This window comes from Amia ocellicauda, chromosome 1 (genome assembly GCF_036373705.1).
Source record: "Amia ocellicauda isolate fAmiCal2 chromosome 1, fAmiCal2.hap1, whole genome shotgun sequence".
Lineage (NCBI taxonomy): Eukaryota > Metazoa > Chordata > Actinopteri > Amiiformes > Amiidae > Amia > Amia ocellicauda.
In genome coordinates, this window is record NC_089850.1 from 60152463 (window position 1) to 60177687 (window position 25225).

Here is a 25225-nt window from a genome sequence, read left to right on the forward strand (position 1 = left end):
TGATTCTATATTAATGCACCCCCCTCCCTTCCTCTCTGTATTTGAGTATCTGTAATATTTCTCTCTCTCTTAGTGTGACAGTGGAGCAGCAGGCTCAGTGAATCTCCAGTACACTCTGTCTGACACGTCTGTTAAGAATGAACTGAAATTCAGCTTTAAACCTGACAAGGATACTGGGTAAGAGGACACTTTCTTTGCTCCTTGCTTTCATCTGTGCACACCTAGACACATTTTTACACTGTATAAAGGAGATTATGGCAATTTTCTAAAAATACACAACAGTTGGGACTACAGAAGCAGAAAATAGAAATGGTTGAGACGGCAAATGACTGCTTTCAACTCAATTTATCAAGGAACCAACCTGACTGAGAGCATACATTGATTTGATCTTTTCAAATGACCAAGATAGTCAGAGGGACACTAGTTAGAGAACCAATGGCAAACTGCGATCACAATATGGTTAGCTTTGAGGCATTCTTTCAAAGAACAAGGACCAAGTCTAAAATTGATGCCTAAAGTTGATTGATTGCCTTGTACTTCTCTGTATTTTTGCACTTATGTTGTAAGTCGCCCTGGATAAGGGCGTCTGCCAAGAAATAAAAATAGTAATAATAATAATAATAATAATTAAAACAATGGTCTACATTTTAGAAAAGGCAGCACTTTGAGGAGTTAGACTGGGGCATGCTGGATACAGATTCAGTTGAAATTGGATGGTTATATTTTAAGAATATACTACTAGAGGCTCAGGAGAAATTTGTACCAAAATATGACCAAAAAAACATTGGCCAAAATGGTTTAATATTAATTAATGTTTAATACAAAAGGGATAGAGATTAAACAAAATACAAAAAATATATAGATCTGCAAAAATATGTTAATCAATCAAAAAAAATTTTGTATAGCACCCTTCAAAGGGTAGATGCAGAGTGCTTGACAGAGTGGTAAACATACAGCAAAAGTACAGCAAAATTAAAGAATACATAAGTAATACAATCAAATAAATCAAAATAGACCTTTAACTGTTTTAATGATCTAAAATAAAGTAAACCGACATTTAATAAATAAACCATTAGGCACAGAGGAGAGAAACAAAAACTCCTATGGATGGCATTTGGAGAAGAAAAATCTCGGCGGTATACAGCTTAAGGCCCAGGCCTAATGCTTGCCTCCCCTCTAGGTGGTATAGTTGTTACAGCAGCAAGATCAGAGAGTTCTTAGTCGGTGCTGCTGGCTGTGGTCTTCCCTCTGGTGGGGGCCTCTCGCTGTCCCTCAGGGGTGGGGGGGTTGGACCTCAACAGCCGTTGGGTGGTGATGGCTTGTCAGACTTTGGGGTGTGAATGCACTGTTAACCCTCGGTGGTGGGGTGCCTCTGGGGTGGGTTGTGCCTCGTCAGGCTTCCACAGTGGGGGATGAGGTGCCTCATAACACATAACATGCCACAGGTTAACAATCAGTCCAGTCAAACCCTAAAAGATATCAGGATAAATGAAGAAGAGGTACTAAAAGGGCTCCAGAGGGCTCCCCTCTGTGTCTTACCAGGCAGATAGGAGCTCTGCAGTGTTGTCAGTGAGAGCTGCATCAGTCCTCCCTACAACGCTACAGCTCTGCTCCTTGTGTTATGGGACTTGCAGTGGGAAATGAAGCAAGTACCTACAGTCCTGCATTAATCTCAGGAGTTACAGCAGTCACCCCAATTCATTAATTGTTTGTGCTTTTAAACCGCGGTCTCCAACCCTGGTTTTGGAGAGCCCCAATTCAGTTGTATAATCCAACCCTCAATCATTAATATATAAAGATTTTGAAACATTTAAGTATGTAGATTTTTTTTTCAATAATATAATCTACATACATTGATAATTTTTAAAATATGAAGCTAACTGCTTTCAAGTGTCCAACAGTAGTGCAACTCGACTTGACTTAATACAACCAATTCCTGATAGAAGTATTTACACCCTGACAACTCGCTAACAGTTCATGCGTTTCTGTTTTGGCTCAGACTGACGATCCACAGACTGGGGGCGCGCACTCTGATCCGCTCCCTGGAGGGGGAAGAGAGGGCAAAAGAGGGGGAAGAAGAGAAGAAGGCACTGAAGAAGAAAGTGATTGAGCTGAGCACTCAGTCTGGAGTGAGCTGTTCTCACACTGCCTTCATCGGTGTCAACAAAGACAGCAAGGAGCCCGTGCAGGGACCTCTACAGCGCAGGAATATACCTAGAGCTAGAAGTGAGTCTCACTGCGGTCTGTCTGTATGCTTTGTTCTTGAGATTGAGTCAAAACAAGCATGTTGCTCTGGACTTTCTTATCAAACATTTGGTTTATTTGGAGATTCAGTCCTTTGTTAGAAGATGGAATCAGAATAGAGTCCTCTGATTCTGTAGGTGGTATCAAGTGTTTTCTCCGAGTTACTGAGCATTCAGTAAAGTCTCTCCACCTCAGCACATGGTGTGACCCGTGGGCTGGAGAAACTGGCTTCCAAGCTGGCTGGGGAAACCTGATTTCTCCACTCACAAGGGACTCTTGTTGCTGCTCATGTTTGGGAAATTAACTGCTGCATCTGCTGTGGGCGTTTTGGGCTCGCGGTGTGAAATACAGTGGATCGCTGTGTCAGAGAGCGTGTGTGCTTCGTCTCATACCTCCTGAAGCACCACAGCAGTTTTGGGGAAATTGGGGAAAAATGTGGATAAATAATGTAGCTCTTCAATGAAAAACTGTTTTTGAGTACAGGAAGTCTTCGATTTAAAGCATTTCAACTTATGGCAAAATGCACTGACGGTGCTCTGCCATTTACAGCTATTTTCATACTTGCAGCTTTGGATCCTTGCTCTTACGGCACAAAGGTAAATCGGGGTGGCACAAAAACACACATACGTTCCCCTGACTGCTTCCAGTGGCTGTTCATACTTAAGCTTTTAATAAAAGGATACGATCCTGGATCCGGGCAGTGAGTGGATGTGGACCTGCTTCGTATTAATCGGATTAAGATTCCTTTAAGTGTTGTAATTTTCAACCATCAGTTTTCTGAAAGTTGTGGTTGACATTATTGACGGTGATGAATCCACAGGGAGTCTTTTTTTCCTGTAATTGTTTCTTTAATAAATAATTGTATGTACTTTCTGCTGGCAAACATCTCTTTAAAAATATATAATAATAAGGTAGTATGAAAAAAATATTTTAATAAAATAAAATTCAATTCTACATTCATAAATTAATTATATGAATTTACCAGGCCCCTGTAACATATACCAGCTAAGCTTAAGTTGTCTACTGCACGGGGTTGGGGGGATAGGTACAAGGTACAGCCCACAAAATCACAGACAGATATTCTTAGTAAATGCTATGTGTGCATTTACAGACATATGCATTGTAGCTATATCATATAAGAAGGTACATATATGTAGCTTATTAATATGGTGTTCATGGTAATTTCTATAAAAAGTTGGGCATCAGGCCCTTGGTCAGGAATCAAACCCTGTATTACAACATTGTTTCAATGGGAAAATCTGATTCTACTTCAATCTATTTTCATTCCAGTATACTCGGATCAAACAATTGCTTTTCCTTTTTAAAAGAAAATTAAATGACCACAGTCAATGTGGATCTGTTCCTATACATTTGCTGATTACCCCTTTGATTTCCTGTGAAGACCTGGGGTCACCCAGACACCGCGCTGCCCTGTGGTTTGTGTTCTGATTCTTGATGATCAGTCCGTACCTGCTGTAACCATGTCTTCTGTCTGTTTGTTTTGTTTCAGTGGGTTTCAGAGCAATGCCACAGATGGCAATGTGTGCCCCCCTGTGCAGTGCTGGTAAAGTACTATTATTTTTAACGTGCTGCACCTGTATGGATATAGACATTACATATAGAAAGAGTGTGCTCTTTGTAATAGGGACAGTTCTGAGGTGAAGATATTTATTCTTTATAGATTAATGAATTTAACTGAGCAAAGAAGTAGCTTTGACTATGAGACCTTTTAATACTTATTGACTAGCCCCTGCCACTTATAAGTACAAATACAAATACTGATTAAAATAATTGTTAAGGAGAGTCTCTCAGTGTCCCACACCGGTTTCAGAAACAAATATTCTGTCACACATTTTATTGTGACTACCTGCTTTGCCACATTACTTTTCTCATAACTTTGTTTGGTTAAATAAAAATATATTGTAAATTTGCTTCTACAGAATCTAAACTCATTTGATAATGTTGCAAGCAACAAAGTTACTAGTGATTTTGTACAACAAAACAAATGCACTTTAAAAAATTTTCTAGCAATGTGTAGACTGATATCCCCTCAGCTTTAATTTGAACTCAAAGTTAACAATGCTTTTGTCCTTAATATGTCAAAAATATTGCTAAAATGGAGTGATGTTTGAATTTGTATATTACTTCAGATGGTGTCCCTTTAACTGTGAATTTTGTTGTTTTTGCATTTTGGAGTCAATATTGCTTGATAATCCCCAGGACACTTCTGAAACATGACATTTTTCCTATTAATTGAAAAGATAAACACACATGATATGAATGTAAGATGAATAACAACTACCAGAAGCAATATGGTTATTTTGCAGACTTGCAAGTTTTTTTGTTTCGCATTTGATATCATTATTTTTGTTTATAATTCTATTCATTTTGCTTTCGATTGTTTTATTTTTGATCTCAACATCCATTTTTCTCAGCTTTATTTTTCTCATTTTCAATATATTTTATTTTGAATTCGTTACTTATGGTGCTTATTTGAGCCCATAATTCAATTCCTATGAGAAAATAACACTGCAATAGATTATAAATCTATGTAATAGTAATGCTTTAAACATGAATGTGCCTATTGACTAAAATGCGCCAGATTAAACCACTCACAGAATTCTGTGTTAAATCGGTAAAACATATACATATTACATATACACACATAGAATTACGTAGAATTAAGGCAGTTCTGAAGGCAAAAGGGGGTCAAACACAGTATTAGTATGGTGTTCCTAATAATCCTTTAGGTGAGTGTGTGTGTATGTATGTATGTATGTATGTATGTATGTATGTATGTATATATATATATATATATATATATATATATATATATAATGTAGCGTAAGGTACACTTATAAATTTCAATTAAAGAAGTGAATTTATAGTATCACCTTATCACGAATCCTGGAATCTTGTAGAACTCAATTTCTGTAATAATTGGACGCAGACACCAATTCCAAAGATATAAATTGTCAAATTTATTCAAAACAAAGACTAAATGTAGCACTATACTAATTATACAAAAGGGAAAAACTAATTAAAATTCAACTCTAGATCAACAAATCAAAGACAAATCACTTCCGTGACCAAATCAAAGACCATGGGATCGCATATGATAACACAAATCGTTAAACAAAAAAGGTTATTGGTTAAAACACATTGACTACAATACCGGTTAGTAAGACGAAGGTGAGTCTCTCGTTAGTATTATTAGTCAGACATTAAATAACTACGCATTAGTTATTAGTATTTATGTCAGGTAACTTCTCGTTATATATATATATATATCAGTCTCATTTACGTTTAGGTGCCGAGAAAGATCCTATCATTACTTGTTACCACAATTTCCCTTAACTGATTATTATTCAATGATTAAGGATAGGCAGGGCCACCAATAATCTAATGTCTATTAACTTGTGTCAATTTCAGACTAAATGGTTAAACAGGAATGAGAAGATATTTCTCGGCGTTGACAGATTTTATTTCTAAAATTATCAACAAAACAGTTTAATGCAACACACATTTATATTTAAGAAAACTAAATGATATTACACATTCTAGAGTTATGAATCACAGATTAACATTTCTAATTGATTTCTCAAATGTCATGAATCATGAACTCCAAACTGTTAAACTTATCTGAACTTCGTCTCAGAGAGGCCTCTCTGTCTTCGGGCTCAGATAACAGCACACGGCACGAGGTCCGTGTGGTTTGGAACAAAGGCAGTCCGGTTATTTGAAGACAAAGTCTTTGAGGAAAGCAGGGCCCTGTTCGTTCCAAGGGTCAAGTTTCTTAAGACTCAAATAGCTATTTAAATGACTGACAGTTTCGTATACAGTTGACTTAGTCAATTGTCCAGCTGTAAAACTCCACTGATCAGGTGGGCACAGGCGGGCAGCGCAGTCTGTAAAGTTCTTTATTTAATAAAGTCCTTTAAAAGAATTCTTCATACGGCTCAATCTCCTTCTCCCAGTTTAACTCTTCTGTTGCCGGCAAAGACTTGGTTGGTTTCTGGTTCCGGTTCTGGCAACAGAGCTACAGGTTGAGCTGTGGCAGCGAGTTACTGGTTCAGGTGAGAGAGAGAGAGAGAGACCGTCCGCTGTTCCTTATAGTCTGTCAGATCTCTAAAGTGTCCGCTCTAGCCAGTTGTTGCTGCACTTGCTCCTCAAATTTGGGGAGAGGATTGGGAGGGGATGGGCTTTTGTCGGTGTCACTGGGAAGGTGGAACTGTGCCTCCGAGGTCACCACATGTAAGACCATTTCGCTTTCACTACTCAAATCTACTCTACACACATCTTCATTAAGGAAAGCTTCGGTGGGTGTAATGCTGATCATGCCCCCCGGTTGGGTGTAACACCTCTGCACACTACCCCCTTTTTCCACCAACGCTCTGGGGAGTTGACCAATTACTGGGATATTCAGTTCAAAGTCATGAAATGTGCTGTCTACAAGAAGTCCCAACTCAGTGTGTTTTGGGATTCGGACATTCCCCCTCGTCAAGTTCTGCACCAGCAAGTAAGTGGACCTGTGGTTTAACTCTAGCAGGGGGTTGCCACAGGTTGTCAAGCTGAGCTCTTCAAACCATCTTGACGGTCGGAAGAAAGCTTGCTTTCCACACATTTTCTGTCCTTTCTTAATGTTAAGCCTTATTGCGGCGCCGGCTATCAAAGCAGGCACTATAGACTCAAACTCATTCACCACTACACAAATCTGTGGAATGGTCTGACCGGAACACATGCGGTCTGGGTCGAACTCAATGATGTTAGTACCTGGAGACACCTGTGTCCATAGAACGCTGTTTATGATGTCCAACTGAACGCCAAATCTCACCAATAGGTCTGCCCCTAGGTAGACCGAGTGAGACAATTGGGGAATTATGTGCATGCAGTGAACTGCTTGTCGCTTGCCTATGGTAAGGGAGACCGCGCAGATACCTATTCCTTTTTGTGGGGGGGGCACCATTGCAGCTGGAGAATCTCTGAGTCTTTGTGACCACTGGGATCTGGGAGATTCTGCTGGTTAACAACTCATACAATTTCTCACTAATGGCAGACTTTTCCCAGTCAACAGCCAGGATTACGTCTTCCACCCACATTCCCTCTACTTGAGCTCCTCCGACAATTCGAGGACGGTCTGTCAGGTTGTCATGGGGCTCCAGGGCACACAGAAATGTTTCCCGGTCTTTAAGTATGTGTGTGGGAGGCCAATTGTTTTCAGGGACGTGTTGTGGGTGTGTATGGTTTTTACCTGTCTGTTCAGGCACGTGCCCAGAACAGGTCTCCGCCAGCTGGGTTGCGGCAAATCATGCATAACTAAATTGCTCTCCACCTGACTGTTACTCAACTCGGCCTGCTTTGGTGATTGCACTTGAGCCCACAACTTGTTCCACTTACAATCGATAAGCGGAGCTAACCTGTTCAGCAGATCCTGACCAATGATCAACTTCTCTGTTTCAAAATGGGAAATATAAACTGGGTGAACCAACTTCATCTTCCCAAAAGTAAACTCTAACCACGCCTTCCGAGTGAGCTGTGCCTTAGTCTGCGTGTAACTTGTAATGTTCAGACTACACGCTTCCACTTTCAGTCGTCGGTCTGAGGTCTCCATAATTTGTTTCAGGTCACCAAATGTGGTGGCAGATATTAAACAAATTTCAGCCCCAGTGTCCAACAAGGCTTCACACTTCCACACATTCTCAATGGTCACTTCTATGTAAACTCGCTTGGCTCTGCCTCTCTGTGTCAGGTTACCTAGTAACATCATCAAAGGTTCGGCTTGCCTGCTGGCAGCTTCCCCCCCTGGGAGGTCCCATTGGGCTGATGTGTCAGGGAGACCCCCTTGCTGTTCCTCCCATCCAATCAGAAACATGGAGGCGGGGGCAGGGGGTGGTTCCAGGCCTGGTCACGCCTCCGATTGCCGGTCCGGCCCTTCACCCTGGTTACTAACTTCCAGTTTGGGAAGAGAGGGAGAGGGGAGCAGAGCTAAGCGTTGTCGCAGAGATTGTCGCTCAGAGATTGAGTTAACCTCTCTGGGCTAGGAGCAGATTTCTTACCTTCATACTTTTTTTTGTATTTCGGTTCACTCTTACTCCACTTAGGATTTTCTTTCTTTTTTTTATTGTAAGCCTGGGTGTCTCGGGTTCCGTCCTTGGGAGGTTCGTTCCTCCTGGGAATCTCTGTCCCCTCTAACTCCAGTGGAGAAATAGGACACTCAGAGTGCATTGCCAATACTCGGGTGCTTGTGTCTTTGCGATCAGAAGCGCTGTTATATTTGCTTTCCCAAGCTGTTTGCGCCAATTTACGAATTTCGGTCATGCTCATATACTTCGCGTCCGCATGTAATATGATCATCTCCTTAATCACTGGAAACAAATTAGCAACAAACAAACCCTTAAAGCTCACCTCTTCCTCGGCCCCGGGTCGATCTTGACCCGCAAAATAGGTTTTCCTAAGTTTCTCATAATAATTGCAGGGGGACTCGTATTTACCCTGTTTGATGTGGTGTGCGGCAGTCACTGCTGCCACCGGGTCAATGAACCTGGAATAGTCCCTAATTAATGCTCTGCACAATCACGGAAAACTATCGCAGACCATGGACCCTTGCCTTTCCATCCAAGAATGGACTTGGCGAGAGGTGGTTTTGCGGATTAGGAGAACCTTTTCCTTCTCCGTAGCATCAGGATAGAAACGCAAAGCATACTTAATGTCCTTAATATACGCTTCGACATTTCCTTCCTTGTCTGCTGGGTTAAAAACCTCACAATCTTTAGCCAGCTCTCTCAGCTGTCTCATGTCAACCTTTCGGTCCGGATTCTCAGGAGAGGAATTTCGCCGGTGCGACGGGCTTCTTGCCCTGGGTGGGGACTGACTACGGGCAGGGGACAGATCACGGCGAGGCAACCCAGGGCTTAGATATGGAGACGGTGTGCGACTGTATCCTGGCCTGTTCCCTTTTACTGTCTGGGGTCGGCTTTGCAGCCCGCCGAGATGCAGTTTTTAGACCCTCTATTTGTTGCTTGAGACACTCATTTTCAACGTCACGTGATCTGATTTCTCCCCTAAGCTCCTGATTTACTCTCTTTGTTTCTTCACTGTCCCTTTTAAAATGTCTGACCTCGCCTTCGAGTATCTCCATTTTTACAGTACCCTTATCTTTCTCCATGACGGTTTTGTGAAGACGCGCTTCCAAAACATCACGGTCCTTGACAGCTATCCTCTAATTTTCCACTGCTTTATCTGTCATTTTGCAGATCTTTTACTTGACTCAGAATTGTTTCCAATTCTTCTTGACATTCTCTTAATTCATTTCTTAACTGCTCCCTTTGTTCAATTGAATCCTCTCTTTCAGCATCCAACATAATTACTTGATTTCCACAAGCCTCTAGTCTTCCTTCGAGTTCTAAAGCCATTCCATGCAGTTCGGCTCTTTCGTCTTTTCACTTTCGCATACTTTTCTCCTAGCTTTTTCAATTTTTCAAATTTACTTATGCTCAAATACACTAGCCTTGAGCTCGCAAACGCTAAGCTAGACACAACCTTCACCACATCTGTCGACTCCTCTTTATCGAGTTTAGTCGTAGTGTCGTTCAACAACTGAGTTCGACGCGACTCTACTTCAACAAAGTCCAAACCGCCTAGGCTTTCAATGTATTCGGGGATCTCAATCCCTGATACTTTCACAATCAATGCTTCACATGGGGACATTTGGGTCGTCATTGTTTTTGGTTATTCAGTAACAACCCAACCAAACAGTAAGAGATTAATCACTTAATGACTCTAATGCCAAAACTTAGAATATCAACAATTTACCACAAGTAAATCTAAACCAGACAAAAACCTTTTGTGACTTTGGAGACCATACAGAATACCACGTGTGCAAGTCTAGAGCGCCCTCTAGAGTACAAACAGTGTATCGCGCCTACAAAAGTTTTCTTGTTTCAAAACTTTGGAATGTGGATTTCTGGACAAAGCTATCCAATAACTATTACAGAAATTAGTTATTTTCAGTCTAAGATTCCTCACACGGGGCACCAATTATGTAGCGTAAGGTACACTTATAAATTTCAATTAAAGAAGTGAATTTATAGTATCACCTTATCACGAATCCTGGAATCTTGTAGAACTCAATTTCTGTAATAATTGGACGCAGACACCAATTCCAAAGATATAAATTGTCAAATTTATTCAAAACAAAGACTAAATGTAGCACTACACTAATTATACAAAAGGGAAAAACTAATTAAAATTCAACTCTAGATCAACAAATCAAAGACAAATCACTTCCGTGACCAAATCAAAGACCATGGGATCGCATATGATAACACAAATCGTTAAACAAAAAAGGTTATTGGTTAAAACACATTGACTACAATACCGGTTAGTAAGACGAAGGTGAGTCTCTCGTTAGTATTATTAGTCAGACATTAAATAACTACGCAGGTTAGTATTTATGTCAGGTAACTTCTCGTTATATATATATATATATATATATATATATATATATATGTCTCATTTACGTTTAGGTGCCGAGAAAGATCCTATCATTACTTGTTACCACAATTTCCCTTAACTGATTATTATTCAATGATTAAGGATAGGCAGGGCCACCAATAATCTAGTGTCTATTAACTTGTGTCAATTTCAGACTAAATGGTTAAACAGGAATGAGAAGATATTTCTCGGCGTTGACAGATTTTATTTCTAAAATTATCAACAAAACAGTTTAATGCAACACACATTTATATTTAAGAAAACTAAATGATATTACACATTCTAGAGTTATGAATTACAGATTAACATTTCTAATTGATTTCTCAAATGTCATGAATCATGAACTCCAAACTGTTAAACTTATCTGAACTTCGTCGCAGAGAGGCCTCTCTGTCTTCGGGCTCAGATAACGGCACACGGCACGAGGTCCGTGTGGTTGGAACAAAGGCAGTCCGGTTCGGCTTTGTCCAAGAACTTCCACTCAGTCGATGCACCTGGAAGTTGGGGTTTCGCGAAAGTAGAGTCGTTTCAAGCAGGGCTTGATTTATGACTGATGTCAATCCATGCCATCTTTTGGAAATGCCGGTTGGCCTGGGTTCGTAGCTCTATGTCGGGATTTCGGCTCTCATCCACTTCAAAGAGTTTTTATCACCTACAGGCCCCTTTCTCCAGACATTTCACAGCAGGACTCTAAACCATTCGGCCCATTCTCGGTGCCATCCTCCCCAAAACTGTCACTTTGATGCAAACCAGTTCCAAGCTGATGAGCTAAGGAAATCTGATAACTTTGGGGGGGGAGAGGTCCTTCTTTAGATCAGTGCTTCAGCTCAGAGCCCAAATGCGCTTATCCAAATACACCCAACATAACGCTACACATATATATATATATATATATATATATATATATATATATATATATATATATATATATATATATATATATGTGTGTTGGCTACCTGAGCTCTTTTCATTAATCAAAAACACAGCCCTCTCAAACTGTAAACATTTAAAAAATCTTGATTTTGTGATTCAGGCATTTTTCACATAGTGCAAAAACAGTTCTCGTCCAAGGCCTACAGGGTTTTCAAGCACTAAAATACAATATCGTATATAACGGGGATGGTGAACCTGTGGCACGCAGAGCCAAGTAATAATAATAATAATAATAGTAATAATAACTGTGAACATCTGCACTTCACAAACAACATGTTAATATTATGATTGTTTATGCTGCGGTGCGGCAAATCTGTTTCAGTCTGTACCTGCTGTAACCATGTCTTCTGTCTGTTTCTGTTTTGTTTCAGGGGGTTTCAGAGTAATTCAACAGATACCAATGATGCTTACTTGCCTGTCCAGGGCTGGTAAAGTACAATTATTGTTAATTGTTAAGGCCTACTGCACTTGAGTCAGTAGGGATATAGAAAGTACATGAGGAAAGAGTGTGCTCCCTGTAACTAATGGGGACAGTTCCGAGGAGAAGAGATTTATTTTTTTTATAGATTAATGAGCATCTGGCCTAACATCTCCCTTATACAGAAATTATTTTTTTGTTTTAAGTGACAGCAATGCAGAATGAAGTTCAAGAGAACAATGGCTACTAAGTGGTTTCACTAGGGTTCAATCATTGTCCTGTAGTCAACACATCGCTCTCCCCATTCTGGGGCCTGTAGCCCATAGAGGACTTGTTCCAGTCTGGGCCCTATATTCCAGACAGCACTGTTTTCAGTCTTGGCCATATAGTCCAGACAAAGATGGCTCTAACTGGACCTTAAGGCCATGATACACTGAAATTTCTGATTGCATGCAATCCAAATGCAGCACATGATTTCCTTGATTTCATCAAAATTTCATAGTGAAATACGATCTCTTGTGATTTCATCCGATTTCAAGCAATAGAGCAGGGTCTTATTTTCATGAAATCGCCCTGGACAAGTATCCAATCAGAGAGCAAGAAGGAGTCACATGACAACATCTATGATGTCACTGAGAACCTTGAACCGCAGATAGTTGTTGGACAGGAGAGGAGAGCCAGAGAAGCGCCAGTTTTCCTCTGTGTTCCTGAATACACTGAGGATACCCATTCTAGGTAGTTCGAAATGTCATTGCTTCAAGTGTTATTAACTGTATAATCGCCAGTCATTATAATGGAACATTTTATTTGTTAAATCTGCTTGATTTAAATAGAGAATTTTGATTTACAAACTTACTCAGGATGTTAGTTGACAAAGTGACTGGGTATTTAAGGCTTGTTGCCATATTTTTTTTTACAAAGTAAGTGATAAATTATCTTTTAAGAAATATACTGTGATTTCTTTATTTATATCATTGTACCATACCATTACTTATAGCGTGCCTTCCAGATTCATGCCTACCCCTGATTCAATGTAACAAAAATAGTTTTAGCAAAGAAAAGTATACAATGTTGTTTTTTGTTTTAGTTTTGTATAAATACATGGACACATTAAACAATGCAAGACTATCAGTGTTAGATATCGCACAAATATTAAAGTCCAGGTTTTGAATAAATATACGAATATGTTGGACAAATATATTTTTGCAAAGTCCAATACTGAAACTAGTATTGTTTTCATTAATTTCTGCAACAAACCCGGAGTCGACACGTCTTCTTGCCACAATGTACAGCATGGCTGAAGCTGCACTGTATGCTTTCGGCCATAATTAAATATGCGTTTACAAATAGTATTTACACTCTCGTTCTTCTTTCTTGCTTTTCTCTTTCAAAACTCCAAACTTCACCACGTAATCTCGCTCCCAATCAGCCCTGGGCTGGTATTTCCCACAGAGCAGTGTGCAGTTGGCCAAGCTGGCTTCAGTCATCTAGTTTCCACAGCTCCATTATCTTATATTGAGTATATTTGCAAAAACAAATAAGAAAAGGCTAGTTTTGAGTAGGCAGGCCTGACGCACTGAATTGCTTAACTGTGTATCAGTGCTCAAAACTAATGGTAGTTTACTATTAAATACAACTTTAATCCCATGTTACCTTTACAAAATAAAATTTTCTGGCATCAGCTATTTTCAGATGCATGGTAAAATAAAACAAAAAAGTAAAATGTTTAGTATGATGATGATCTATGTATCATCTATGTGAAGGCTTCTGTTCATAAACTGTACATTAATCATTTGTTTTTCTCTACATGTTTTCTTGTTCTTTGTAGATGAGCCTCCTATCCCAAAAGTCTTTTGTGCAAGTAAAGTACTTTTATTGATTCTCACTCTTTCTCTCTTCCTGTCTTTCTCAGATCAGTAGCATTCACCACACACACACATATATATATATATATATATATATATATATATATATATATATATATATATATATATATTTTTTACTAATCAGTTTCTTCGGTTAAATTTAACATTTCAACAAAATAACTTGAAATGTGTTTAACACAATGATAAACTGAGAAATGTTATAGTCAAAGGAACCAGATGCCATCTATTGTTTCTTAATGGCATTGTCTCCTACCTGCTTACATGATTACATTACATTAGTGAAATGCAATTCACAAGATCACAAGTTGTTTCAGATGATTCAGATGAAAAATTAATAGTTTGCATGAAATGTAACCCACAATCACTTTAGATGTTCAACATATAATCAATTAGTATAAATAACTTTGTAAAGCACCATTTATACTAGTGTTACCACTTGTATATATAATGTCATATATCACTAGTGCGACAGCTGTGTCCTCTGGAGAGACATGACAATGGTGTCACACCAATGGACCTCTTGTGGTGTTTGTCCATTTTGGGGCCTTGTGCATTCCATTTTAACTCACTGGACTCTTTTCCGGTTGGTTTTCATAGCTTAATGACTAAAAATGTATATATTTTTTGCATTCTCTTTTAAAAGGTGTCACACCAAGGGATGTAACAGCTGCTAGTGAAGTGCAATATTTGGTTCCATTCATAATAAAAACTTGCCCCTCTGGCCACATCAATATTGTTCAGTTATCTGTAGCTGTGGTAATTAAGGAATGTAATCGATGGTTCTGTCTTGCTATTATTATGTATCTGTTATGGACTTGGTGTTGACTCCAGACACCAGGTCTGTTCTGGACTGAAGCTCGGCTGAAAACTGGTTGGAATTATTTCAGGAGTAGCGTGAACATAATAGGCAATTGTGCAATGATTTCAAAAGTATTGACAAGTTAATTGCTTACACACTTAACTGCTCATTATATAAATTCTAAGGATTGTTTTTCTTATTTGTTTCCAGTGGCTCCGAGTGCACCTGCCAAAGAAGGTACTGTGATTTGGAAACCTTTATTTTAAATACAGATTGACTAGGTTGATACTAGTGTAGTTTGAAGGTGTCCATGCCAGGATTTGTTCATATCAATAAACACGGACAAAATGCAATTCGACATCATGACCCCTTGACTAAATGATTCAGCTGGTTATCAGTTACCATTTAAAAAAAGAAAAAAACTAAAGGTACAAATGAGAGGAGCACATATGACAAATTTATCCCATTTTGGTTCTGTGAAGATTTCCGACTTAAATAAAGAGGGGGGGAATAAATCCTCTTCAGCTCAGCTCTGTTTTAAAGTTTTATATTATGATATCTAAAATTCAACTAATTAAGGTCAATAGAAAGTACTGTCAATATGTCTCTTGCTATGTTATGTTATGTCTAAAATTTTTATTTTAATGTTTTTGTTACTTTATTTTAATCAATGTTTTGTGTTCGTTTAAGCTTAAAACTATTAAATGCATAGTTCAAGTCTATTAGATCTTAATTTCTTATTTCTTAGCAAATGCCCTTACCTAGGACAACTGGTCAACAATGACAAAGTGCACAATTGATTTTAGCACTAGCTCTAACAGTAGCACTAAGACATTTTATATCTTAGTGCTACTGTTAGAGCTAGTGCTAAAATCAATATCTTAATCTAGACTAAATTCACAAGTGCTGTGAATACCTGTGGATGCTCTACCCCAGACTCAGTTTGGTCAAACTGTGTAGATCTTCACAACCCAACTCTCCAGCACTGTCCAGTGTGTTGCGTGTATCTCTCCAGCACTGACCAGTGTGTTGTGTGTATCTCTTCAGTGGCTGAGCCAGAAGAGGATCCCATGTTACAGCTGATCTCGCTTCAGAGAGCAAATGGATCCTGGGATCTTGACCAAAAACTGGCCTCAGTTTTGGGGAAAACAGAAGAGGAAATAGCCAGCAAGATGCCTGGAGAGGTAGCCAACTTCACACAATGGATTTAAGAGAATCTAGTCTCTCCAGTGCAGGAGACATGAGGCCAGTCTTACTGGACCAGTGAGCAAAGTGACAGTGCTTCATGGGTGCAGCTATGCATTAATAGTTGGTGATGTTAAGCCAGTGCTGGCCCAACCTGAGAAGTTGATCTTGATTATGCCCCCCCCCCCCCGTGTGTCTCCTGTTTAGGTACCAAACAACGAGCTGTGGGCCACAGTGCTGGCCCTGCTGTGGCTGTATGGATTCAAACTGGATTCCAAGGATGAATGGCAGTTTTTGTCCATGAAGGCAGTGTCCTGGATCAAAGGCCACAAAGGTAAATGAGAAGCCTGCTGGAGAATCGGACTGTTTCAATATCATGATATACCACACTGACTATATTAAGACTGTAATGTGACTGTTAAAGGTTGATAACCAATCTGATAGCCAATCCAATGAGACGCCAAAGGATCCCTAGCAATCGCTGCCCTTATTCTGTCTGCCATGGGGGCCTACAGACAGCAAAATAACATGATTTACTCGGGGATTGAAGACGCAAGAAAATCTGTAAAATGGATGGAAAAGCTTTGACACTGAATGGAAGAATAATGTTACACTGAAATACTTCTCAACAGGCCCAAAAGACTTACTCTATGTAAAGGATTTTTATACTAAAACATGAACCACTGGTACAGGAAACGGTTTTATAGGAGGTGTGAATGTACTGCCAGTGTGACAGTGCACAGTCTGTACTGTATTACAGTATAGTGCCAGAGCAGTGTGTCACTATTGTATTGCAGTAATACTGCAGTGTGTCCGTAATGTACTACAGTGGAATAACTGCAGTTGTCTCTGCTGTATTATATTGCACTGATTGTGCACTAGTGCCGTAGTACAGTGCAGTAACAATGCATGCTGTGTGTTTCAGGGCTCAGTGTGACCCAGTGTATGCAGGTTGGGAACACTCTGCTGGGCTGCCAGGTGGAGCCTCAGACCCTAGGGCTGTGAAAAGATCCCCCCCAACATGACATCACAGCTGGGGAAGAACAACACACTGCAGCCTCATTCAACAGCAGTGCTTCAGCTCTGAGGATCTACACAGAGCCACAGCTAAACAGATGTGTGTGCAATGCAACTGAATGAGAAATCTGGTCCCATACTGCTGTGTACACTATTATACATTATACTAAGGCTTACTGCTGAATAGAAATGCTCAAAGGGAAGGGATGTGCTCTGTCATTGGTTATACATTATAGAGAAGTCAAAATGGACCTGGTTTTCTGTCAACTGTTGCCACATTGGTTTTGGTATTGGCGTTTCTGAAGCCATGTAAGCAAAATATAGGTTTTAGAAGGGTGTGGGATTTTTGTTTGAAAGGTATGCTGTCTGTCTGGGTAGTAGGTTCGCTTTTTATTCTGGTAGAAGATGACTTTTCTGCATATAGGATTTCAGCTGCTAAAATTATAAAATTAATAAAGTACTGGGAAAATAAATACAGAAATAAAAAGCCTCATGTTGTTTTTACACTTTATACACAATCTTGCCCAAATATCCTTTGATACCTGTGGTGACCTGGGTTTCAGCACAAACGACCACAGTGTAGATCAGTGACAAAATCCTAATTAAATCAATTTTAGTTCCAGATTATCACAGTAAACAATATCTTTGAGGGGTGAATACTTACACAAATGCAGCACAGATATAAAATAGTAAGTACAATGGCTAAGCATATAAGATACCATGGTAAACTTGAGTATACTTTCTTATTCAAGACTTCCAGTGTTAAAATGCATTCCAGTGGTAACACATCTGAATTTGGAATACACTGTATGAAACTATTCTAAATTCATCACAAAAGTATGCAAGCGTATTAATGGTTATTTATAAAAAAACAAAATACGTTTTTGTAATTGATATTGGATGATTTAATTTCGAAATTAAAACAGCAGCAGTCTCAGTCTCTCTCTCTCTATATCTATATCTATATAGTTTGCATCGCACCGGTTCTCTGCTGTACTTAGTTTGATCTGATCGCTGGGAAAAGTGTGAATGTAGTCGGAGCTGCCAAGGAGGAGCTCCTGTTCCCGCAGCTCTGTCTCACAGTTCAGCACGGAAAGTATTTTTAACGGCGAATCCTTCTCCAAGTGCAACACTACATACAGGGCAGGAGGTTGTAAACATACGACTCAGTAAATACGAATCTGCTTCCAATCCTGCGTCAATCCCACTCACTTCCGTGTCTGTGAAGTGAAACGAAAGCCATTCGGGCGTCTCCGCCTCAGAGCCAAAGCACGAAACAAGCGCAAGGGGGAGGGGCTTATTGCAGTTTGAACCAATAGCGTGGCGCACATGTGTAGCGAGTGAGGAAGTGCGCTGGAGGCGGCGCAGTGTTTACTCAGGAAGCGCAGGGCCGGGACAGATCAGAGCAGCTGCGTCGGCTGTGCAGAGGTAAGGACTGCCTTTGTATTGTCATGAGTTGAAATGACTGCCCCGACTGAGGCAGCCATCACTTTTACACTTGTGGCTTTATTGTGGAAAATGTGTTAATACGAGAAACAAACTATAGGCACAATAATGGACGAGACATCAGTGCGAGTTGTTCTTTTCAAAGTTTATAGAAGAAGTCACGAAAATATGCTTTAGCTAGACTGGTGTAACGATGTTTCGAAATGGCCGCACAAGGAGAGATCAATTTAATCGATGTGTTATTTGTTTATGTATTTATTGGCAGATGCCCTAATCCATGGCGACTTACAGGTTACACAAGCATTACAAAAGTGCAGCAATACAATGAAATACAACATTCAAACTAAGCATTCATGTAAAGTATAATTTAGGAATAAAAGTAGTTTTTACCAAATACAAGGCATACATCCAAAGAGGTGACAAGTGCAGACTCGATGCAGTGAAGTCCTAGACCTGTGCTAAAGGCAGGGGGCAGAGGAGAAATCACAGTGAACAACAGGAGATGTAACAATGTGTGATTAAGCAGGAGCAGGAGATGTATAAAGTGCAGAATCACAGGAGTGCTGAACAGCTCTGGAGAATAAGATGCTATATTACAAGTGCAGTCTGGACAGATGTGTCTTGAGTCATAACCAGAAATTGTTCAGGGACTGTGATGTCCTGACCTCAGTGGGAAAGTCGTTCCACCGCTTAGGTGGTGTGGGTGCAAAAGGTGCGGCTCTTGAGGAAGGGGATTGGAGAGGAGGCAACGTTAGTCTTCTGGCGCAGGAGGACGAGAGAGGTCTGCAGGGAGTGTATAGACAGATGAGGGTCAGCTGGGTGCAGTCTGGTCAAGACAACGGTGAGTAATAGTCAAAGTCGTGAACTGGATGTGAGCCGAGATCAGATGCCAGTGAAGGGAGCGGAGAAGCACATGCAGTTCGGGGTACGTTTCTTTGGAATGATCATGTCTCATTATCATTTGCTGCAATCTGAAGTTGCTTTCCACAGGTTTGGGCGGAGTCACTTCTATGTAAGCTGCACTGCAATGACTAGGGGTTGATATAGCAGGTTTCAGATGAAGCACCTTTCACTATAGCATCCTCGACTCTACCTAGGTTTCAGTATCAAATCAATTGGGTTGGGTATTTGCGTTCACACTACAGTTTCAATAAGCATGTGCAGATCTACAGTGAGTGAAGGAAGTAAAGATTTGCTGACACGCATGCATTGTGATTTTCATCTCCGTCTACCTGTGTCAGTGGTCAGGTGGGTTGCTCTTGACCTGGTTCAACCCACTTTCTACTCTGAGTTTGTGTGCTTGTGTGAAAGGGTCTTAAGGTGTCAAGCAGATGGGGATTAAAAAGAGAACTACAGGAATCTGGCCCTCCAAGACAAGGGTTTTCCACTGCTTCAAATGCAAGGGGACTTAAAATCTTGTAATCTGACTCTATAAGTGTTAGTGGACCTGCTGAAAACAAGAGAACGTGAGACTGCCTTCTTAACCAGTTTGCATTGACATTGTGAATTTATTTTTTCAGTTAAAGAACAAACAAACCACATCATTAACAAACACACACACTTTAGGAATGAGATAGCGTAGTCAATACTGTCCTGTTACAGGTCATGTTAAACATTACCCCAGGTGTGCTTGTCACTCTATAGAATCAATCCTGATGTCAAATTCCAACATTAATATTAAATGTCAGAGAGAAGAGAACAGAAGGATGATTCTTCAAATGTACATTTCAGTACCAACTGTGAACCTCCGTCAACCTCCACATGACTATTATTCACACACAGTGCATGTGTGTATGAGTCAAGAGTGTGTGTTCAGTTCAGTGAGTTTGGCTTTGTTTAGCTTACCTCTCTGCAATGTGCTTGGCTGTGTATTATTAGAGATTGACAAAGGGGCTGAAATGTAGAAATTGGGTTTGCTTTGTTAAGTCTGGAGGGGGGAAAAATAATCTGGTTTTTCGTTTCTACCCAACAGCTTTTGTGAGCTTTTTTCAAAATACATCTTTAAATTAACAAGAGTCCTCTAATCCACTTTATCTGACCAGAGTTCAAATACACAAATACATTGTGATGAAATACTCCATTGGTGGGTGTTGATTGATCGTGTCAGTAGAAGCACAAAGTTCTTAATGCTGAAAACATTTGTTAACCAGCAGGTTTGCTTTGTTCCCTCAGACAAGATGGAACGCACCTGTGGGCTCCTGACTTTGAAAAATGAACCAGGTAAAACCACACTGTGTCTATCAGTTTAACCCCACTCTGTTTGTGTGTGTATTACTCTACCTCTATATGTGTGCCAGTATGTGTATCACACCCTTCCCTGTAACTTTCTGTGCTATTGTGTGTATCTTTTTCTCTCTGTTAGATTAAACTGTGCTCTCGCTGTCTGCCTCTGTGTCTCAGTGCCTCTGAAGTCGGTGTCGGTGGAGCTCAGTGTGCAGGGCTTTGTGGCAGATGTCTCCTCCACTCTGCAGTATGAGAACCAGGAGTCCAGTCCAGTGGAGGCTGTGTTTGTGTTCCCCATGGAGAGCGACTCCGCTGTCTATCGCTTCCAGGCCCAAATCGGAGGGGTGCTGATTGAGGCCGAGGTTCGAGAGAAGCAAGAGGTGAGGCTCTGAATATTATTGTGAATTCTGATTTGAAGTCAATATTTTAATTGTCTGTATTGTATTTTGATAGGTTATGTATATAAAATCTGTTGTGGCAGTGGGGGGGTATTGCCCGCTCAGGAAAAGAATAAGCAGACGTGATGTAGAAGTGGTGATTTATGGAAAGACAGTGCTCGAAATTGACAAAAAATAAATCAATACCTAGCTCCTCTCATGGCCTAGCTCAACATGATCAATGTCTGAAATCCAAGCCGTTGTCAAAAGCCAAGTCTTTGTTTGTTACATTAATCCAATCCAATTACATTCTTCTTTTGCTCTTTCTCACTGCTTGTGTTACTGAGGAGGGGAGCCAGTAACTGAGGGAACAGTGGCTCAGCTGATCCCATCGGCCCAGTTTTTCTAAACTTTTAATCTGGATCAGAATTATCCAGATTTTGTAATCCCCTTTTCTGCAATACTGGATCAGAGTAATCCTGCTGATTTTGAGTCTGTTTTTCAGAAAAATATCAGATAGAACCATTCTGATCCAGATACCACAAGATCAAGATTAAAAAGTACAGATTTGAATAGGCCTCTGTTTTGAATTTGTTAGGCCAAAAAGACTAAAATGAATTAGACTAAAATGCTATTTTTATGTTACCTTTTTTCACATATACATACACGTAATGCATAAAATAACTTGTAGACTTTATCTTACTGGATAACAAAATAATTAAAAACCCCAAACTTCCCATTTCTCTGAAAACTGATTTAATGTATTATTTCAAGGACCCTTTTAATAAAGGTTCACTAGAGCATCTCTTATTAACTGTCCAGCTGGTGCATCCTGCTGCATTGCTGCCAGTGGTGTGACAACGCCATCCGCTTGGGGCCGTGGAAGATCACCCCTGCCATCATGGAGAGGAACGTTTGCGTGTTTGAGCTATGTTATGAAGGACAGTACAGGCGAGAATTATGTTACATGCTTGCTGTGGCTCAACATGTAGGTAGTTTTTGCATGCAGATCGCCTCTTCAACACCGCATTTAAGTGCTTAGTTGTGCTGCTGGTTGTTCCATCGGCGCTGTTCAAATCTTTCCTCTGCATCAGTGTTTGCTGTGGCAAAAGGTGTCATTAGCCCTTTTTTTTAGAAGATATTAAATAATACAGGAGTATTTACAAGTTGCCAAAGACAGACACAGGACAGGTGAGGAGCAGCTATCTTGTTGTGTTCCAAGTTTCAGAGAGTCTTAGCATTCTTCATTTTGTTTTAGCTTTTACGTAATTGAAGTTAATCTTGTCTGGAGTTTGCCTTATTTTAAGTCAATTCAGTCCAGCTGCTGAGTTGGTGAAAGTAAATAGATTGAAGGAAAGGTGATTTACTCCAGGACTAGCAAGAATTCTGTTAAGTGCCTATGCCAGGTGGAGCCAGCTAAGTGTGGGTTGGTGGCAGCTAGAATAAAGGTACTTAAAGCTGCTATTGAGAAAACGGTAACAGCAGTTGACTAGGGGACAGAAACCTAGAGACAAAAAACCCCCCCAAAAAAACAGGTTTTCAGAATGATTGCCTTCCTGGATGAAAAAGGGAAGATTCCATCTGTGATCAAAGTCTGTGATCTTGACACTCGGCTTGCTGATCAGCGCTGTATTCGTGATATGGAAGAATTTGTCAATCAGCCCATGATAGAGATGTTGTCCACGCCAAAACCTAGGAAGGTTGAGCCCTTAGAGCAGGAAAGTGTACAGACCTGCTGGGTTACAGTAGGTTGTAAGCACAGAAAAGGGCGCTCACAACCCTTCAAGACATCCCAAGAACTAGAAATGCCCGTGGGGCGAATGGCCTCCTCTCGTTTGTACACTTTCTTATGTTCTTATAACTCTCCCTCAGACTTTGTACGTAATGGACAGACCTGAGATCTGCATAAGTATCTCCCACAAGTTGCACACTGATGCTGTGCCACCCCTTTCTGGTCACTCCCATTCTAAAGCCCTAAAGCAAATGTAAGTCAGATATCAATAAGTTTATGCATATTTTCAAAGCAAGGTTCATATGCTACATTCAATAATTGTGAAACATGACAAAATCAAAGTACAATAACTTACTTTTGATGCCCTTCATTCAAATACTCTTTCTTTAAAATAATTATTTTATTTGATTGTATATTTATTTTTATATTTGGGCTATACTATATGCAGACCTCTCCTCCCAAAAGAAAAAATTCCTTAATCCATCTTCCTCTCTGTCCATTCTATTTTAATTTTTAATTTCCCATCCCTAATTTTCTCTTTATTGTCTAAGAAGTGCTTCTACCTGGCTGAAAAGACCACAGACCTCAGGCAGCTGGTCACTGAGGATAGTTGCAGCTTCAGAACTTGTGCTATACTGGTGGTGCATTTTGAACATGGACAACTGCACTTCAGGTGATCTCTTTTTCAGCTCTGGGTACTGGTCCACCACAGCATTAACCTCTCCTGAGAGGAGAATCCTCTTAAGCTTGTCAAGCTCTTGTAGGCCGGCCTGATTGCCTGATGTTGCTCTGTCATATATCTGTTTAAATGTATCCTCTGACCTCCTTGCCTGTAATGTGTTTTTCACACACTCAACTGCAGCAAGCATTCCAGCAACTGTAGCCATTCTCTTCTGTAAGCTGCTATTTGGGCACTCCAACTCCTCTATGACCATAGAGACTAAAAGGAGTCCCAGGACTGTGGTCCCTTTTTCAAAGTTCTCAAGAAGTCCTCTTGCTGTTGCTGTGTCTGAGCCATCAAACGTAGCGATCTCTTCCAAACTGAGCACTACAGACTCATACTTGTTTAATGTAAATTTGAATTTGTAATGTTTGATGCCTTGCACTTTGTATTGCACTTATGTTGTAAGTCGCCCTGGATAAGGGCGTCTGCAAAGAAATAATAATAATTCTGGCTTATTACTGTGCGGATTGCTGCAGTCTTTACAGTCCACCTGGTGGGACATAAAGGCTTCAGAGTTTGGAAACAACCAGTCTCACATCTGGCAACATCCTTGAACCGGGTTTTGAATTTCCCCAATTGCCTATTCAGACAGCCCAACTTGTAATGCACTGCAGTGGATACACATGTCAGAGATGCTGATGTGCAGGCAGCCTGTGTGACAAGATTTATACAATGAGGACAATGGACATAACCAGCCACTCGCTCTGTTTCTCTTAGTATGGCTTGTGTTCCTTTGATTTTTTTCCTGACATATTTGCTGCCCCATCGTATGTTTGTCCACGCAGACCTGAGATGGGCAAGTTAAGGCGCAGCAGGACATCCATAGCAACTTTTGCCAGGCTGTCTCCATTTGTCAAGGAGACTTTGTATAATCCAACAAATGCTTCATGGTGATGATCCACATAACGGACACAGAATGCCTCTTGTTCTGTTCCTGCAATGTCTTGAGTTCCACCTATTATATTCGAGAATTGCAACAGTGGTAGATCGAGGACTGTACTGGCAATATCTTTGACAATGCTGTTGGCCAATAAACACCGGATTTCATTCTGAAATTGTGTGCTTGAATAATCATGACACCGTGTTGTCAACCATGTAGCAAGTACTGGGTCATCCTCAGATCAAATTTTTAGTGTTTGGTAGAGATTTCCATCCTGTTCTCATTGCCCCCGAGAGCTAAACTCTGTCTAGCTAAAAGTTGCACAGTACCCACTATTTTTGAGAGGCATGATCTTGCTCTCTCTTGCTGGAGAGCTCTAACTGTGGACAGTGGGTATCGACTGGTCTTGTTTGGTGACTGTGTGTAGTCATGGCAACCTTGTGTGACTGGCTGCTTGAATGTAAAGAAAATGTTTCTATTGCCCTTTTCCAGTTTCTGAATCCAGAGGTTGAGGTTATCAATGCAGCATCAGAGTTTTTTGCAAGTGGTGATTTCTGGCTTTTGAAAGCTTTTGCGCAATATAACCACAATACTCCATTCACACTAGGACTGTAGTGGAGCCACTGGAATTCTTTGAACCACCTCTCTTGAAAACGAAGCGTCTTATTTGACAGCTTCTGTGTAGTGATAAGGCTTGTGTTTGGCTGATATGGTTTAACCGGAGCTACTTCTGCCTCTGTGCTGACCTGTTCTGACATCTCCCTAATCACTACAGGGCTAGGAGTATCCCTGGCAATGACTACCCGCTGCTCCTCTTCCTAGAATATATTAACACAATACACAAAAATAACCAAAAACTGCATTGTAT

The 25225-nt window shown here is 40.4% G+C and overlaps 2 protein-coding genes across 8 annotated transcripts in view; both read left to right on the forward strand.

Annotated features, from left to right (window-relative positions):
* LOC136755353 (von Willebrand factor A domain-containing protein 5A) overlaps positions 1-17462 on the forward strand; it is a 36349-nt gene extending 18887 nt beyond the window's left edge. For both annotated transcript variants that reach the window (XM_066711871.1, XM_066711880.1), the window contains exons 13-21: positions 74-177; positions 2000-2226; positions 3755-3808; positions 12042-12098; positions 13917-13949; positions 14984-15010; positions 15821-15957; positions 16166-16292; positions 16884-17462. In XM_066711871.1, coding sequence (XP_066567968.1) covers positions 74-177; positions 2000-2226; positions 3755-3808; positions 12042-12098; positions 13917-13949; positions 14984-15010; positions 15821-15957; positions 16166-16292; positions 16884-16963 — 846 coding nt within the window. In that variant the 3' untranslated portion in view covers positions 16964-17462. The remainder of the gene's footprint in view (positions 1-73; positions 178-1999; positions 2227-3754; positions 3809-12041; positions 12099-13916; positions 13950-14983; positions 15011-15820; positions 15958-16165; positions 16293-16883) is intronic.
* Positions 17463-18292: 830 nt separating this feature from the next.
* LOC136755326 (von Willebrand factor A domain-containing protein 5A) overlaps positions 18293-25225 on the forward strand; it is a 28668-nt gene continuing 21735 nt past the window's right edge. For 4 of the 6 annotated variants that reach the window (XM_066711817.1, XM_066711830.1, XM_066711841.1 and 1 more), the window contains exons 1-3: positions 18293-18403; positions 20594-20641; positions 20822-21024. In XM_066711817.1, coding sequence (XP_066567914.1) covers positions 20599-20641; positions 20822-21024 — 246 coding nt within the window. In that variant the 5' untranslated portion in view covers positions 18293-18403; positions 20594-20598. Of the gene's footprint in view, positions 18404-19208; positions 19347-20587; positions 20642-20783; positions 21025-25225 lie in introns of those variants that run through there. The other 2 variants (XM_066711825.1, XM_066711850.1) reach the window with 2 other exon arrangements.